Source organism: Protobothrops mucrosquamatus, unplaced genomic scaffold, assembly GCF_001527695.2.
Source record: "Protobothrops mucrosquamatus isolate PMUCROS unplaced genomic scaffold, P.Mucros_1.0 scaffold2088, whole genome shotgun sequence".
Taxonomy (NCBI): Eukaryota; Metazoa; Chordata; class Lepidosauria; order Squamata; family Viperidae; genus Protobothrops; species Protobothrops mucrosquamatus.
Genome location: NW_015388190.1, coordinates 279,644 through 298,723, shown reverse-complemented (window position 1 = coordinate 298,723; position 19,080 = coordinate 279,644). Strand labels below are relative to the sequence as shown.

At 38.9% G+C, this 19,080-nt stretch overlaps 1 protein-coding gene across 1 annotated transcript in view; it reads left to right on the top strand.

Annotated features, from left to right (window-relative positions):
• Positions 1 to 12,868, top strand: part of GLYCTK (glycerate kinase) — a 28,152-nt gene extending 15,284 nt beyond the window's left edge. Inside the window, exons 4-5 of the mRNA XM_015824026.1 lie at positions 8,101 to 8,276; positions 11,769 to 12,868. Coding sequence (XP_015679512.1) covers positions 8,101 to 8,276; positions 11,769 to 12,674 — 1,082 coding nt within the window. The 3' untranslated portion in view covers positions 12,675 to 12,868. The remainder of the gene's footprint in view (positions 1 to 8,100; positions 8,277 to 11,768) is intronic.
• The last annotated feature ends 6,212 nt before the right edge of the window (positions 12,869 to 19,080 follow it).

Here is a 19,080-nt window from a genome sequence, read left to right as displayed (position 1 = left end):
TGGCCTCCTTTGTCAATGTTCTCATAAAACTTGTAAAGTTTACCTCCTTTTATTTTTTTATTTGATTTTAACGTTTGTTAGAAAATGGAGAATATTTGGTATATAACAGTGGATGAAACTGAATACAAATTGTTATTATGTATCTGATATATCTTATGAATAATATGTATTTTATATATACATTTTTATTGATATGCAACAGTTTGGTCTTTTATAAGATTGTTTGGGTAAGTGACATAAGTTTGATTTATTTCCTATAGAAACTAATATTTAAATGGAAATTGGTAATCATTGAAGTTTATGCTGTTTGAATGCTTTTAAAGATTTATTTAATAAGTAGTAATTACGGTATTATAATATTTATATAATAATGAATTACATATTATTATTTAACTTATTTATTATTTAATAATTGTTAATATTTAGGAATAGTTAGAAAGTAGGAAACTTTCTTCATTTGTAGTTGTAAAGATCAGATGTAAGTAATTTAAAAAAACATGAAAGAATAAAAATTGAAGAATGCAAGGATCAACTGTGTTCCCGAACTAAAATCGTATCGAGGTAACATAAAGGTTCAAATACAAACGTTTCATTTAAACCTTTTATAACCTTACCCTTCGATTAAACATGGGAATAAGACTACCATTTGTATTTGAGACATTTAGGGTCAAACTATTAACGAACTTAAGTCCGACAATTAATTTACAAATTTGGTAAACTTAATAACGTTCAAGAATTTGGATTGCCTAAAATTGCAAAATAACAATGTAAAATGCATTGTCCAAATGCATTGTCAGTTTCTCTAGATTCTCAAAACACTTGCCAAAAATCACTGGTTGGGGATGATTCAATTCTACTTTTTTTCCTAAATAAACAATTAAAGAGTTCCACTAAGGTGGACATTAGTTATTTGCAAGAAGAATTGAACAAAGAATCGGGGACATTATATTGCTAATTAGATGGTTGAATATGGTGGAAAATAGATAATTTTTAGAAAATAGAGTAATATTATAATTAAATAGATAATATATGTAATTAGAATATTAGACTTTGGTATGAAAAGGGAAAAACGGAGAAGTTGATATAATGGAAGCTTTTGGTCACCTAAACATAAAGTACTTGGAAATCATAGATAATAGTGTTTTCTTGAATATTGATGGGAAATTAAAGTTTGGGGGAAAAAAGCAATAATAGGACGTTGTTCATACAAGAATATTAAGTGCAAATGCAATTAAGATATATATCACTTAAAATTACCGATAAATGTAACAAAGATGTTTCTACTTAGTTTATAAAAATAAGAGTTGTATTTGCCTAATATGCCATAACAGATATTGGAAAGAGAGAGGAAATATTTGATGTTCTAATATTAGACTTAAACTAAAAACTTAGGTATATTACTGGATTATTGGTTAACCCAGACAACACATATAATGGTTTTGATTTATTAGAGGAGATACTGTACTATCAATTAGATGGTTGAATATGGTGGAAAATAGATAACTTTTAGAAAATAGAGCAATATTATAATCAAATACATAAGATGTGTAACCAGAATATTAAACTTTGGTATGAAAAGGGAAAAAGGGAGAAGTTGAGATAAGGGAAACTTTTGATCAGCTAAACATAAAATACTTGGAAATTATAAATAATAGCATTACTTTGAATATTGATGGGAAATTAAAGCTTGAAAAAAAAACCAATAACAGGACATTGATTGTATACAAGGATTAAGTGCAAATGTAATTAAGATATGTATAAGCTAAAAATTATTGATAAATGTAACAAAGATGTTTTTATTTAGTTGATAATAATAAGAATTGTACTAGCCCAAAATAAGATAACAGATATTAATGGAAAAAGAGAGGAAATATTTGATGTTGTAACATGAGATTTATACTAAAGATTTATGTATACTATTGAACTATTGATTAACCCAGGCACCATGTTGCTTTTTAAGTATCCAGTTGTAAAATGAGAAAACCAATAAAATATATAAAAAAAAGAATTGAACAAAAAATTGAAATATTTCATTAAAATGAATGGTTAAGGGGTTTAAAGAATAGTATATTTCTTATTTTAATATGACATTAATTCAATAAAAGATTTTTTAACACATGCTAAGCACCCCAAATAATATTTTAAAATGTTTGGATGTTAGTAACATGTTGCATACATAAAATAAGTGAAGGAATATTTACTTGTATGATATGGACTTGATCCATATTACCTAGTTATGGTTTTATACTCATAAACGTATTAGTTTGGTGTAACAAACTTTAATACAATTTAAATATGTAAATGTACTTTTGAATTACAGGCCACCACCACCATCCCACAAATTGGATCTAATCTCTGTATGAAGATTATTCTTTAATGGTGGAAAGATGGTGTGATCCCAGATTTATAATTTGGAGATTACCGATATGTCTTTCCTTTCTGTTTATGAACTGGATCTCTCTTGATGTAATGGAAAGACTGGTCAATATTAGTCTGTGTGGTCAAGATGTAAAGATGAGTTTAAATATTGGTTTGATATGTACCGTGATATGTTTTGTTTCCTTTTTTTCTCTGAATGTTTTTTTATTTCACCTATTTTTGTCTCTTTTTTGCATATTAAAGCAATAAGAATATTAAAACACGCATGGATTATTGGGCATCTCAACCTACAGTTTGTGTCGCTGTAGGGCAGCGGTTCTCAACCTATGGGTCGTGACCCCATTTGGGGTCGATCGACCATTTCACGGGAGTCGCCAAGCAAGGCTGTCCGCCATTTTTTTTCCCCTTTTCCGGCGGGTGCCTTACCTCCCTTGAGCTGGGCCAGCTGGTGGTCGGCCTGCTCAGTCTCTGCCGCTTGCCAGCTACGCCTCGGCCGGTGCAGGGGGCGGAACCATGCATGCGCGGCGCTCCCAGGCAGGGAAAGTCCTTGACTTACGACCAGTTGGGTAGTCCTCGACTTACGACCGGTTTAGTCCTCGACTTACGACCGGTTGGGGGTCGCGGCATTAAAAAGGTTGAGAACCACTGCTGTAGGGCACAAAAATCTAGGATCCTGTGGGGGCCCAGGCGTCATTTCTGGAAGCATTGCTATTTACCCGGTTGTAAGATAACTGTCATGCAAAGCTGATTCATGGTATGGACACGGTTGGATCAGGGATGAAGCTGAGACAAAAGAAGTCTGGAGCAGGGGTCAGCCTGCTTGTGTTTCACTCACAATGCCTTTCCGCTTAAATTGGCACAATTCTGCAAGCTTGGATAGCATGTTCTTTTATTCAGTGGCAGTATCGGCTATGTGGGAACTTTCAGGCAGATCTTTTAAAAATACATTCACGCTTTCTCCTCACTCATCCTCCACCACTGGCCACAATCAACCTTTTTTAGGTTTTGCATTTTATGTGTGTAAAATTTACATTCTATAAATGTAAGAACATAGGCTGCGTGCAGAAGGAATTCCAGATTAGGGAGGCAGAAATTAATCAGTATGGATACTGATTTTATTTTTATATGTATATGCACATTGTGTTCCTGCCCTTTAATGCATATGCATCACTCGGGGCAATTTAAAACACTTGAAATAAATGCAAGATTTAAATGTTGGCAGCGCTCCAAAAGTGTACAAAGACATCTAATAGAAATAACCGTGTCTTCTAAAACCGAACCGGATATTGAATGCCTTCCTAAAATAGAAAGGCTTTATCCATTTGCAAAACATTATCCAATAGAGTGGCAGTCTAGACTCCTAAGAAGAGGGTTCCATAGTTTGAGGGCTACCATTGAGAAGGCAAACCCTGAGGTATTTTGGACCCTAAGCATTTAATGCTTTCAAAATTACTCTGAGCACTTTGAATTATGCCTCAAAACAAAGAGGTAACTGTTGGGAGTTCTTACAGGACTGGGGTATAGCAATGCCTGCAGACATCTAACCCATTTACCTAACCTATTGTGAATAGAATAGAATAGAATAGAATAGAATAGAATAGAATAGAATAGAGCTGGAAGGGACCTTGGAGGTCATCTAGTCCAGCCCCCCGCTCAAGCAGGAGAACCTATACCAGTGATGGTGAACCTTTTAGTGACCGAGTGCCCAAAATGCAACCCAAAACCCACTTATGCATCGTCGGGTGCCGGGTGGGTGTGGCCCATTGGGTGGGTGTGGCCTATTAGGTGGGTGTGGCCCATTGGGTGGGCGTGGCCGCGGTGGTAACGGCAGACTGGGTGGGACTAAAAAGTTCAATCAATCAATTCCAACTTTGCAAGATCTTTTTTCCCCCGCGAGAAGTTGAAATTGACTGAACCCCCCCTTTTTTTTTGCACACGGCGGTGGAGGCCTAAAGTGAAAAGGTTTTATAAAACCCAGCTGAAGGTGTAGGAATGGGGCGATGGCGCACATGCCCACAGAGAGGGCTCTGAGTGCCACCTCTGGCACCCGTGCCATAGGTTCACCACCACTGACCTATACCATCTCAGACAAGTGACTGTCCAGTCTCTTCTTAAAAACCTCCAGTGATGGAGCACCCACGATTTCTGAAGACAAGCTGTTCCACTAGTTAATTGTCAGCACTGTTAGGAACTTTCTCCTTAATTCCAGGTTGCTTCTCTCTTTGGTCAGTTTCCAACTATTGTTTCTTGTCCTGCCCTCTGGTGTTTTGGAGAATAATTTGATCCCCTCTTCTTTGTGGCAGCCTCTCAAATACTGGAATACTGCTATCATGTTGCCCCTATTTCTTCTTTTCTTTAGACTAGCCAAACCCAAGTCCTGCAGCTGTTCTTCATATGTTTTAGTCTCCAGGCTTTAATCATCTTAGTTGCTCTTCTCTGAACCTTTTCCAAGATCTCAACATCTTTTTTGTAGCATGGTGACCAAAATTGGTTGCAGTATTCCAGGTGTGGTCTTACTGGGGTTTTATAAAGTGGTACTAATTCTTCATGTGATTTTGATTCTATGCCTCTGTTTCTACAACCCAGGATTGTATTAGCTTTTTTGGCTGCTCCTGCACATTGCTGGCTCATAGTCAAGTGATCGTCCACTAGGACTCCAAGGTCCCTCTCACAGTTACTGTTTTTGAGCCAGGTCTCACCTAATCCGTATTTATACCTTTGGTTTTTCCAGTCTAAATGTAAAACTTTGCTCTTCTCCACATTAAAATTCATTTTGTTGGATAGGGCCCATTGTTCAAGTTTGTCAAGATCTTTTTGAATCCTGAGCTTGTCTTCTGGGGTGTTGGCTATTCCTGCCAGTTTAGTGTCATCTGCAAATTTGATGAGTTCCCCTTCTATTCCCTCATCTATTCTAAGTCATTGATGAAGATATTGAAGACGGAGCCTTGTGGTACCCCACTAGAACTCAATTTAGAACCAACACCATCCCTAACAGTAGATAAAAAAGAAGTGGAGCTACATGCCACTGAGAGGTCCAGCAGAAGTCTCCTTGTCTTGATTTCACTGTGGATTATTTACCAAGGCAACCGAAAAAAAATTTCAGCCTCATTCCCATTTCTCAAGCTCAGTTGAAATGAGTGTAAGCAACCTGTTTCATTCAGGAATTCCTGAATCTCAGGTGCCATATGATTAACCACCTTGTCCAAGAATACCAAATTGGGAATTATCTAACAGGATGGATTGTTAGAAAGGACTTAAAGATTTTTTTTATTAGAGGTTTCATATTAGCCCCCCACCACAAAAAAGGTTGGATGTTTAGTGAAGCATTGACCATGAAGTTGACTGGATCTTCCTTGGTTGCCTTAGATAGAAAAGACCAGGGTCAAGGGTATGTGTAGTTTGTCTTAATCTACTAAAGAAGTGGGTTAGCATCCCCTCCTGTATGAATGGAAGCCCATCTGTAACATCAGAACACAAGCAGACATAGTAGGATCTGATTCTGACACATGAATTATTCTTGAATCTTGGGTGGAGACGATAGTGTCCCCATCCCCTACTGTTTGAGTAAAGTTCTGCTGGCAATGATATTTCTGAACTTAATAAGCTAGATATAAATATTCTTCTATCCCAGGAAGAATGATCAGTATGATACTGCTGTTTGAGGGAAAGTCTATTCATACTTATGCAGTCAATTCTTCTTTGAAAAGAGGTCCTTATTATATGCCACTGCCTGTTGTCCTTAGAGAAGAATTCCCTTTCTGGTTAAGGTTGCCATGAGCAAATTTCTATCAGTTGATTAAAAAGTCCCTATATAATTGTTTTTCAGGGATGTATTTTGCAAGATATTGTGTCTCAAGCTTCAGCCCATTTTGTATTTCATGGCAACTTTTTAACTAACAGAGTTGACCTTGAGGCCTTTTAGTACTTTGTTGATCTTTCCATGGACATTCTGTTAGTTTGTACATCCATTGCTCAGGTGGTCTGTCTGGTGCTTGAGATATTTCTCTTTAATGGATTGTCTCCCTATAATCCAGTGTTTCTCAACCTTGACAGTTTTAAGGCATGTGGACTTCAACTCCCAGAATTCCACAGCCAGCAATGCTGGCTGTGGAATTCTGGGAGTTGAAGTCCACATGCCTTAAAATTGTCAAGGTTGAGAAACACTGCAAATCCATCTATCCCTGACACCTGGCTGAAGTGTTCAGTTGCAGTTCCTTTCACTTCTCTATTTTGCTTAAACTGGCACTATGTTTAGAACTCTTTTTATGCAGAAATAACAAACACTGTAAAAAGGGGTTCTCATCTGTACATGTGAATTCACCTTGTTAGTCTGTGGCTTTCTTTAGATAAGTAAACCCGAATGGATTTTAGGATGAAACTTTCAATTCACTAGATTATCAGGAGTCTAATTCTGAGAGCGGTGCGCTCTGAAAATAATTCTTACAAAGTGTGTTGGATTTTGTGTGAGCTCAATACTTCTCAGCAACATTCACCCGTCTTTATATGAAAAAAAATGCCACTGTTTGAAGAGACATGTTAACTTACTGTAAATCTGTGGATTCCTTAAACTATGATCATCTTTTTTTCAGGCTTACACAAAACAGTGGGGAGCTTTAGTGACTAGCAGAGATAGGTTGCAATCATGTGAGTTCAGAGGCACTTCTGAATCTTGTAGATTTGGGGAGGGGAGGAGTGTTTAGGTCAGGAAGTGAATGATCCCTATTATATCTCGTCGTCAGGCCCAGCTCAAGAATGAGATAAAACAATACAGCCAAAATTCAGTTATTTATTTGCTCCATCATATAGACAGAATCTTGCCAGACTAAACCTATACTACTCTCACCCTTACTAGAGTCTAGGGCAGTGTTTCTCAACCTTGACAATTTTAAGGCATGTGGACTTCAACTCCCAGAATTCCACAGCCAGCAAAGCTGGCTGTGGAATTCTGGGAGTTGAAGTCCACATGCCTTAAAATCGTCAAGGTTGAGAAACACTGGTCTAGGGGGTGGCTATCCTAACTTTTTTTCTGATCCAGATTTGGGCTGTGCTGCCTCTTGTCTTGCTCCCCTCCTTGGGATATTCTCTCTTCTTTCTGAGAATCTGCCCATCACTGTAGTCCATCTCCCTCTTCATAAACACAATCCGTCACACTCAATGATACGTAGTTAGCTTTCCTTTGCCCATACTGCTGCCACTACATCATCATTTCCAGGTTTTCTATCTAGCACTTGTAAAGATGAATTTTGTAAGATATTAACGCAGCCTACTTGCAATTTTCTTGTCAAGGTATTTTAGAAGTGGCTTGCCCTTTACTCCTTTCTAGGGCTGAGAATGACTGGTCCAAGGTCACTCCGATGTCTACATGCCTAAGTCAGGATTAGAACTCACAGTCTCTGGTTTCTAGTCTGATGTCTTAACCACTGCAGCAAATTGGCTCTCTACTTTTAATATGCATGGGAGGAAAGCTGCCTTGCCCTTTTAGAAGGCATTTATATGTGAGCCTCTGTTTTAACCACTTGATAGAAAAGTATCTCCAGTTGTCATTCTGTAAAATAATCAACTGAAAAGTGGGAGGAGAAAAACTGCTTCCGTTCCAAAGGGTGGAAAGAGGCAAAGAGAAAAATGCTGCCTTGATAGAGGAGACTATTGTCTTCTGATAGGGGCTAACCTTTGCAAGAAAGGAGCCTTGTTGCCTAAAAGCATACTTTTTCTGCCTTTTAGGAGGAGGGTCTGCCCTTTTATCTGCACCTATCCCTCCTGTCACCCTGGAAGACAAGACTACGATCACCAGGTTGCTCGCTTCAAAAGGAGCCACCATTCAAGAGCTGAATACCATTCGAAAGGCTCTCTCTTTATCAAAAGGTGGAGGGCTGGCCCAGGTAGCTCATCCTGCCCAGGTAAGTGTATTTAATGCTGTCTTGACCCAATAACTCTTAGTGTCAACGCTGCAAATACTGTATATTCTTGCTTTGACAATATGCAGAACTGTCTGGTATTTTTATAGTTAAACCAGGCAACAGGGAAAAAGGGAGGAGAATAAGGATAGCCCGGGAAAAAGAAACCGGAAGTAAATCACATCTTCCAATCAACTTGGAAGATGTGAACCATGACCCCAAAATAAGGGGGGGGGAATGCTTAGAATGTATATGCGTAACGGAAGAGAAGCCAGACCTAAGCATTTCCACCATGCTGTACTGACGTCTCTGAAACCTTAATAAATGCTTTTAGGAAAAAATATGCCTGAAAGTCCTTTTAAGTGTTTCATTAATCAGACACATGACACTTAGTTTTAAAAGGAATGGCAGTTGTAGTTCTCTAAGCTCAGTGTGGTTGAGAGAGGGATAAATTTTGGTGCCGAAGATCAGGATAATTTCAATCCTCATCAATATCAGGGACATTATCTCAGTCAGCTCTGATGTTTAAACATTTTGAGCAATCAGAAACATTGTGGTTCTCTGGGGTCCACAATGTCATCACAGGCTTGAAGAAATGTTATGATGTAAATCTTGAGTTAAGTCTTGGTGGTCAGTGGCCATGGTCTGTGGCCACAAAAGGTATTTAAAGGGGGTCCATGATGAAAAAGTTGAGAACCACTGCTCTAAGGAATGTAGGGAAATAGTTGTGATTGGTTCTTAACGTATTTTTAGTGTTCTTGAAATCTTTTAGGTCTAGATTTAGCTCTAGGAATGTGCATACAGAATAGTGCAGTAAATATACATTAATACCCGCAGAGTAAATTATGCAACAACAGTGATTTGTTTATAAAAATCATTGCAGCACAGGCTAATTTGGTACAAATCTGGTAGATTTCAGTTTTAATGCACCAACTTTCCAGAAGTCCTTGCATAATTTTATTTCCTTTGCATGATCATAACGGCTCAGAGTTTGTTTTTTTCCCAAAAATTACATTTGACAAATTCTAGCCTTTGAGGCAAATAGAATATTTGAGCAGGGGACCTAAAGTTCTGTGCTAAAAATGCCAAAGCTTTCCATCAAAAATTCTGATTTTTCAGCCATAATGAATAATGTGGATTAAGTAAAAACAATGCCTTATTGCTTAATTTTTCTTTTACACAATTTGTAAATCATTTGGGTTTGAGGGATTTAACTTTTAAAACACTTTTCTGTTTTGCATACATTGAATGTACATTTCAGAAATGGTTTGACCAATGTTTGAAGTTACAATGGTGTTGAAAAAAAGCTTGGTCCTCACACTTATGACCAGTGCTCTCACAACTGTTACACCACCACCATGGTCGTGTGATTGCAATGTGATTGCAATCACGTGGTCACATGATCATGATTTGTAACTTTTTTCGCCAGTTTCCAGCAAAAAACTGCCCATTGGGAAGAATGGATTCACACTTAACAACTGCAGCCTTCACTTAAAAATTGTGGAATAGCTTAATGTCTACAGTGATTTAAAAATAATCATAAAATTGAATCCAACAACTGCAACCACCTATGACAAGAAATTCTGGTCCCAATTGTGATCGTAAGTCAAGGACTACCTGTGTAAACTATGAAATATGACCTATTTTTCATAAAAGCAAAGGACAAGAAGTCAGAGCAGTAGGAAAGAAATTGAAGAATGATTCATACTTTATATGTCAAACACAGCTCTGTCTATTAGTAACACACTGAGATAGGTTTGTTTTTTTTACAGCAGGAATCATATAGTATATGAAGACATAGATTAGCTACATCGTTCATTCCTGGTTTTTCAGCAGGCAGGAAATGTGAAGGTGGCCGTCTTTCCTGTCCTAGGACTCTTGGCCGAGCTTCATTTCACAGATATAGGATTTCTCCAAATCCCTTTTAGTGCAGATTCAAATGTATGCATTATTTAGGGCATGATTCCAAGTAGTGCAATTAACCAACTAAAGCCTCTTACAACATTAATGTCATTATTTTATTTTAGCCTATCAATCTTGTGATTAAATTGGCTTAGATTTATAACTGAGCTTCTAAAATGTCTCCAATTGGAACCCATAGTTTCTAGGCCAGTGTTTCTCAACCTTGACAATTTTAAGGCATGTGGACTTCAACTCCCAGAATTCCACAGCCAGCGATGCTGGCTGTGGAATTCTGGGAGTTGAAGTCCACATGCCTTAAAATTGTCAAGGTTGAGAAACACTGTTCTAGGCAGAGTTTTTTGGTGGACTTTTTTTTTTTTTGGTGCCTTCAAGTCAGTTTTTGTCAGGTAAAACCCAAGAATAATGAAGAGCAATTCAGCCAGAGTTCAGTTCTTTATTTGCCTGTACACAATAGACCAGCGGCTCCCAACCTTTTGGGCACCAGGGATTGGTCCCTTGGAGAGAGGTTTTTCCATGGCCCAGAGGAGGCATGGTTTTGTGTGCTGCCTGCATCCAGCAGATGGGGCTTCAACTTGTTTGTGTGGCCCAATTGCTGGTATGCCGCAGACCGGTGCCGGTCCCCAGACCAGGGGTTAGGGACCCCTGCAATAGACAGAACCTTCCCAGACTAAACCCTTATTGCTGACACCCTAATAGTTGTGCCCTGGGACACGCTAGGAAGTGACTGTTCTTTTCTCTTCCTCTGTCTCCTATACAGCTCTGGGCTGTGCTTCCTTTTGTGTCCCCCCTTTTTGTAACTTGGTCCTTTCTGGGAAATTGCCACTCACTCTAGTCCATTACAACCTCCCCCTCTGTGGGCACCATCTCTCACCGTTTTTAATTCCTGGCAACTGCCTGAACAAGTCCCTGCAGTTTTCTTGGCAAGGTTTTTAGGAAGTGGTTTGCCATTGCCTCCTTTCTTGGGCTGAGAGAAAATGACTGGCCCAAGATCACCCAACTGGCTTCCTGCCTAAGGCGGGATTAGAACTCACCATCTCCTGATTTCTAGTGTGATGCCTTAACTCTTCCATCCAATTGGCTCTCAAGTTAGTATTGGAGAACATAAAATATTCCACATAGTATTTGACTTTTGGCTTCATCTGATCTTCAGACACAAAAGAGAGTAACTGCCCAAAGCTAAGATTGCTATACATTTTCGATGGCCAGAATAAGAAATTGCAAAGCAAAAAATCTACTTTTTATGGTGGCTTATAGCAGGCAGCTTAGTCATTACTAAACAGTGGATTTATTTGGGTAATATTTCAAAGGATATAGGTGAAAAGATGGGATGTAGTCTTTGAAAAGTATCTGATAAAAATCCAATCTGTTACAGTCCAAAGTACAGAAATGTTGTTTTATAAGGAATGGTGAAATGTCATTTGTTATACAAGTCATACCTGAAAACAACTTATTTCATATATTGTCAGCGTATTAAAATTCAAATATATATTTTCAAAAAATCAGGGTAGAGGCATAGCTAAAAATAAGATCAAATTCCAATACAACATGAACAATATTTGCTTATTTTTTCAGGTTTTGAGCCTCATTCTTTCTGATGTCATTGGAGATCCATTGGACATTATAGCAAGTGGCCCGACTGTTGCCAGTTCTCACAGCAGGCAGGACTGTTTTCAGATACTGGCCAAGTATGATGTATTGAATACCTTGCCAAAGTCTGTGTCGACAGTCCTCTCTAGCTCTGTCACAAAGCATAGCACCCAGCAAGATTATTCCCATGTCTACAATGTTGTGATTGGATCCAACAGGCTAGCTTTGGAGGGAGCCAAATACCAGGCAGAACAGTTGGGTTACCTGACTATCTTTTTGAGTGATGCTGTGTGTGGGGAGGTCAGCACTGTTGCCCATTTCTACAGCCTATTGATTCAGTTTGTGTGCTTGAGCATTATAAAAGATGCTGGAAGTAGACCTTTAAGGGACTCTGTGAAAGAAATGCTCACAACCGTTGCAGGACAGCTGGAGATTCCAGTCTTGAGCTTGATAGACCCTCTAACAACCATGAAAGAACCCCATGTGGAAAACCCCATTTGTCTTCTGGCAGGTGGAGAAACCACCGTGCAGGTTCAAGGAAGTGGGAAGGGTGGAAGGAACCAGGAACTGGCTCTGCGAGTGGCCTTGGAACTGCACAGAGCTAAATCCACTATGGAGGGAAGCTGTCTTAACAAATACGAAGTCTTGTTTTTGAGTGGTGGAACTGATGGACAAGATGGGCCAACAGAGGCGGCTGGGGCCTTCTGCAGCCAGGATCTGGTGGAGGAGGCCGAGCAGGAAGGCTTTGACGTGGGAAGCATGTTGAGCAATAACGATTCGTACACATTTTTCACCAAGTTCCAAAATGGACATCGCCTTTTGGTGACAGGCCTGACAGGCACAAATGTCATGGACATTCACACTGTTTTAATCAGAACCCGGAGAACTTAGTGATGCAACAGACATTTAGCTGTTTTGATTCAGAAGGAATCTGTAGGCAACCCGAATGGAATGTCTCTCTCCAGGCTGTTGATAACAAGGACGTAAATGGACGGTTACTGATAAGACAAGTGAGGGTCACTTTGTTGTTTCAATTAGATCCCAGAAACAGCTACTTGAAACTATCACAATTAAATTTTTATAACAAATTTCTTCAGTACTGTGACGAAGAAATTTCTTCTGGTCAATTTGAGCGAGCTAGGCTGAAAAAGAGGAGCTAACAAAACTCTTATTTATTTTGAGGATGCCACGAAGAGGGCACCTTAATTTTGTAATCTTCTGTCGTCTTAAGATTGACCCACAATATTTTGAAACTGTACCCGTCTCAGGTGTTAAACATGTTTGTCTCACACGGGACTTGCTTCCACTACCCCCACCCCAGCTTTCATGCATGCGATGATATTTTCTTTTAGGGATATAGAAGTACCTGGTGCCTGTCTGTAGGTAGTGGGGAGAGTTTGTGTAGCTGTTCAGCCGTGCAAGCAGGAACCGGGATAGGCAAAGGTACTTGGTCACTAGGTGCTTGCTCCCTTGAGATTCACAGTCACGGTTCTGGTTGAAAAGCCCAACGAAGTAAACACACCAGAGACATTACGATCTCTAATGTAATACTTTATTAGGCAAAGCATACCAGCACGATAGAAGGAATACCAGCTCTGGCAATATGGCAGGAAAAAGTTAATTAAAAGAGTAAACTCCCCTCTCTGGCAATTCAGGTCACATTGTCCAATTAAGTCTTCAAATGTTTGTTATGAGAAGAAAACCTCTATTGCCAAAACATCTCTTCGGTAACGTCAGCTTTTACACTGATAACAACCACCTGTGGACCAAACCTTCTCCCTCCCCCCCCCCTGACTGTAGGCAAGCTAGAAGCAGCACAGCAGTTCTAAAGCAAGGGGTCTTTATAGCTTGACATTCACATGGGACAGTTTCCTACCTTTCAGACTTGATGTACACAGAGACACAGTAGTAAGAGAGATGACATTGGGAGGAATGGTTTCATATGGAAGCAATAGTGTGTTAACCTTGTAACTCTTTTCCCTCTGGATTTCCTATAGTTTCTGAAGCTAATACAGTATAGCTTAACTTTTTGTGTATCGTTGCAAAATAAAGCATTTTCTTCAAGAATTGTTTATTACACTCTGCCACGGGACGTCGAAGCATCTAGCCTAAATTAATATACGAGACAATTTCCCCGTCAGATCTGAAAACTAATAAGAGAAAAAGCTTCAAATCAGTGATTCCAGGTTTGCATTAGCTCTATACTTCTGGTTTCCCAACATGAAAAATCAGCTTGTCATTGTATGTTAACTCATGCTAGTGGAAACGGAGAGCTCCAAATTTCCTTTGTTCAGCTGTAGAGTCCACATTGAATGAGGCTGGAACTGAGAATCTAATTTCCATCAAATTCAGGCAGGATATGCATTTTTTAACACCTGCTCCATTTCAGCATTACTACCTGTTATTGGAAGAAGAGTTTGAAAAATGGGCTAGATGTGCTGAAACTAATGTAACCTTGACCTTGTTCACCTTTTGTAATGGCTTTTTCTTGCTGATTGATAATTTCATGGCGGAATGCATTGTGCAGAATGGAAACCGCAAGCATTTTATGTACCAGTTTACCATTGACTGGAAAACAATTGAGCCTCAGTTTTGTGACCTTTCTAACTATATCAAGCCAGAAGTCACTGTCGTTTTGATTAACTCCTCTAATCCCAGAGAACAAAGACAGGAAAGCCCCACACAGGCAACTGTTGCCAAATTGCTGCATTGCACAAAGCAGTCCACTATTGGAGCAACATCACCTAGTTTATCTGGTCACTTGGATAAGCTGAACAAAATACCGATTTTTGATCATACAGGTAACATATTGACTTTCACGAAAGTCACCCATTAGGATTCATCTAAGCTAACTCTTGCTGTTTCTTTTCAGCAGAAAGGGTGAATTAGAATACCAATCCATTTTTAAATGAGGCTTGTGGTACTTTAATGACAACAGTAAATTGAATATTCCATAAGTTAACCACAACTTAGTTCTTGTTTCTACAATATTCTACCCTTGTTTTGCAACAAACTAAAATGGTGCCCCTCTGGTAACCCCCCTTTTTTTAAACACACATATTCAGAGAGCAATTTTAAGGTCCTTGGGAATCATAGACTAGATTCAAATTTGCCACTTAAATAAAAAGAAGGAAATTTATATTTGATTCCATTCTCCCATTGACTCTACATTGGTATCTTCCTGAATCAAAATCCCCAGACTTGAAAAATACTCGAAGATTTGCTGGATCCTAAGTTTTCCTGGGTTTCCATTAGAGTTCAATCAATAACATTTAGACAAGCCCAAGAGTTGTTCCATCCAGCTGGATGCAGAACTTTTTGCTGGTATATTAGTGTTTGGAAATCTGCCAGCACATCTTTTTATTTCACGGAAATAGAGTGCACAATGTGAAATGCTTAGAAAAAAAAACCTAAGCTTTTCTCCTTCAGCATTTCTATATTTATGTGTCACATTTAGAAATCACCCATCTCCCTCACAGAGAGACCCTGGCCAATGTAAAAATGAGACATAAAAACCTAAAAGCTATATATAAATATTATAATAGACAGTTAAACAATAACAGAGTAATTAAAATTCAAAATTAAATTTAAAAGTGAGGAGGGCCTTCAAGGCACTAACCAGCCCCATGGCTGCAAGCTCCTTTGGGCACCAAACAATTTGGCAGGGCCAGATCTTCAGACATTTCCCGAAAGCCAGAATTGTGGGGGGGCTGCCTCATCTTAGGGGAGTAGAATGTTCCAAAGCAGAAAAAGCTCTCTACATGGACCCCACCAGTCAAAATAAAAACAATTCTGCAAATATTTGCTTGCTCTCTCCTGTTGAAACACCTATATGACCAAATTTTAAAAAAGCTGTAGTAAATAAATTGAGATTATTGCAATGATTATTGCTTGACTCAGATGCCCTTTAGCTGATCATTTAGCTACATAGATCCCATGCATCTAAGACTAGTCACTAGAGGCTTCTTATCTTAGAAAACAGCCAGGTGGGAAACAGATCCATGTAATCAGGCTTTGCTCAAAAGCGTTTGTGGCTAAAATCATTTCCCAAATATTTCAGAGCCGTTCATGAGCAAATGTCTTCCATCTAGCTGGCAACATTTGAAAGATGATCCCTCTCATTCTTCAGAGAAAATCGCCCTCCACAGATAAATTCTGTAATGTAAAATCCAACAAAATGAAGAAAACCTATTAAAAATGAAACATATTCCTTTGGACATTTTGGTCTTTAGAGGCAGTCTAGAAATTGTTTGAGAGTTAAATTGTGTATCTTCTCTAAATGTTACATTCTTGCATTTTGATCAAGAGATGTAAGATTAAAGCATTGACTTCTAACTTGTTATTTACAAAGTAGCAATGTAAAAACCACATCATTATTAACAGAAAGTTAGGATATATAATCAAGCAAACCTATTTCAGTTGGGGTATAAGGGGTGCTAAATATTTGTCACTTGGTCTCCCATCAGCTTACCTAATATAACACAGAGTGTTCCTAGCAGGTAATTACTACGTTTGGAACATTTCTGTAGTAGAAGCAGTCTGTCTTTGTTTTTTGTTTTTCATTTTACTCATTTAGCTTCCAGTGAATATATCACACTTTGAGCCCTTAATGGCATACGAGGAGTTAATGGCAAACGAGATGCTTTTTTTTTTTTTGTCCAAAGTTTAAGTGAAGAACCTTTGTGCTAGAGGACCAGGAATTAAGGATTGTATTGCTAAAATCACTCAAGGATGAAAGCTTACTTATATCTGCCTTCCTGCACACGTTTGAACCAATTTTGTGTCTTCCTTGTGTTTTCTGTATCCCCCCCCCCCACAGCAACAGCTTCAGGAGAGTTTAAAAACAAACAAACCCCAAACAGTTTCTTTATATCAACAGAGTTCTTCATTAATCCTTGGAGATGCTGTTCATGCGTGATCTCAGGCCTGTTCTCAAAGCCTTGGCAACAGCTACTTCTTCAGGGTAATCCCATTGCTCTTAAAGTTGTGTGTGTCTGTGTGTGTGTGTGTGTGTTTAAAATGAACATTTCACTGATTATTAAACTAAATACCTTTTTCAAAAAGGAAAAGCTGATGAAAACAGATGAAAGGACGTTGTTGCTTGAAGCATACTTCACATCAGTGTTCTCTTGGCTTTTCTTCTCTGTGAATATCTTTTTATTTCCCACTCTCCTTTCCTTTAATGAGGTGAAACTGGAAATGGGGAAAGTTAGTCAAGGACAACAAAACTATAAGAACGCATTTTTGAAACGTGATGTACATGTTTTGCGATTCTTACTATCATTGGAGATAAAGAAAGAAAAACATACAGGATGTAAGCAAATTCGGGTCTTGCTTCCATAGCAGAACAGTCCTAGGAAGGGCTGTGTGTAAGAGGGAAGGCAGGGGGATAAAGCCAGACTCCACCACTAATTCTTTCCATTCTTCTGACCCTGTTTTTTTATTTTTTTATTATTGAAAATTTTATAAAAGTTTTACAATATAATTCCCCCCCTCCCCAAAACCCACCCTTCCACTGGGGGGAGGGAGGGGGGGTGAAGGGTCTCGGTTAGTGTCCCAATTGTTATGTTATTGGTATGAGATAGATTGTAATTAGTTGATAATCTTATTGTTTAGATATTGTAGGAAATTGAGAGAAAATTTGTTTATATGATCATAATTTGTGTTATTAATATTGTAGTATAATTATTAATATTTATTTTTATTCATTGGATAAATAACATATAAACTACATTAATACTCTAAGATTCACTCAAAAACCAAATGAAACTTTTTAGTCCCATATTTACTCTCAATATAATCTATCCATCTTCTCCAAACCGAAATATATCTTTCTTGTGAATAGTCCTTCACATAAGCGGAAATCTTGGCCATTTCTGCTAAATTTGAGACTTTAAGCGACCATTCTTCTATAGTGGGCAAACGTTACGTTTTCCAACATTGAGCTACTAGTAGTCTTGCAGCAGTTATTCTTCTGACCCTGTTGATTAAGAATCTCCATGTAATTTTTCTATCATATCTTCTACGGGTTCCTTTGCAAATAGAAGTGACCAAAGGGGGAGGCTTACAAATGCATTTTATGAACTACTAGGACATTTGCACAACGAAAGTAAAAGTCTGATCTGCTAACACCCATGCCAAGTTCCATATTTTTTTTTGAATCCATACCACCATATATCATCATTCGGTAGTTTCTGGCTGGGAGTGGAGTCATGGGAAGTCATTGGTTTAATTATTGTCCTGAAGGCACATAAGTCATTGTCATACCCAACAGAATACGCATTGGCACCTGGTGATTTTGCTCTACATGATAAGAAGAAGAAGAACTGTGAATTCATAATTTCCTTTCATTTCATACTAATGGTTTTGTGAGAAACCGGATCTGCCAGCACTGCAAGAATTCTATAAATACTAATCCAATAGTAAAGTGTTAGCAAAATTTACCATCTGCAGTAATAGTGACTTAGAAAAATAGTAAGGAAGGCAAGTATCAGAGTAAGAAAAATAGAGCACCAGAAGATTATAGTACTTATGTACCTTCTTTTGTGTCAATGATCATATGAGCATTTCTTCATCTAGATAGGAAATACGTCCATAAATAGATCTACCTTGTTCCAAAATAGCTAAGGCAGGGAAAAGTCTCTGTGGTCAGTTTCTACACTACCCCTATAAAGAAAGGAAAAGAGAAGGAAAAAAGGGAAATCGCAATAGAGTGGCAGATCTTATGTGGTTCTAATGCAGGGCTTTTCAACCAGTGGTACGGGTACCACCTGTGGTACATTGGCACCTGGCAGGTGGTACGCGAGCATCCTAGAAAAGTGGTAGTGGGGGAGGGGAATGAGCTGAACCGGTGGCAGCACCGCACAAGGCTGAGGGAGAGATGGCTGGAGCTGCAGGGCTGTCAGGGCTCAGCGGAAGCGCCAGGATTGGTGCTCCTTCAGGACTGTCAGGGCTCAGTGGAAGCGCCAGGATCAGCTCCAGGCTCCAGCTGGAGCTCGGCGCTGATCCTGGCGCTTCTGCTGAGCCCTGAAGAAGCACCAATTAGCTGGAATGTTGCAGCATCTCCAGGGTCTTGTGATTTAGATTTAGATGCTTGGCAACTGATTCATATTTATGATAGTCACAGTGTCCCAGGGTTATGTGAAGTGATCAAAACCTGCTGCAACCACCCAGAAGATGGGGGGAGGGTAAAAACCAGACACCCCCCACCCCACCCCCATTGCCAATCCTCAACAGAAATGCTCACAACAATGAAAACCTCAACAGGAGGAAGAGCGCGGCTGGGCGGGCAGGCAGG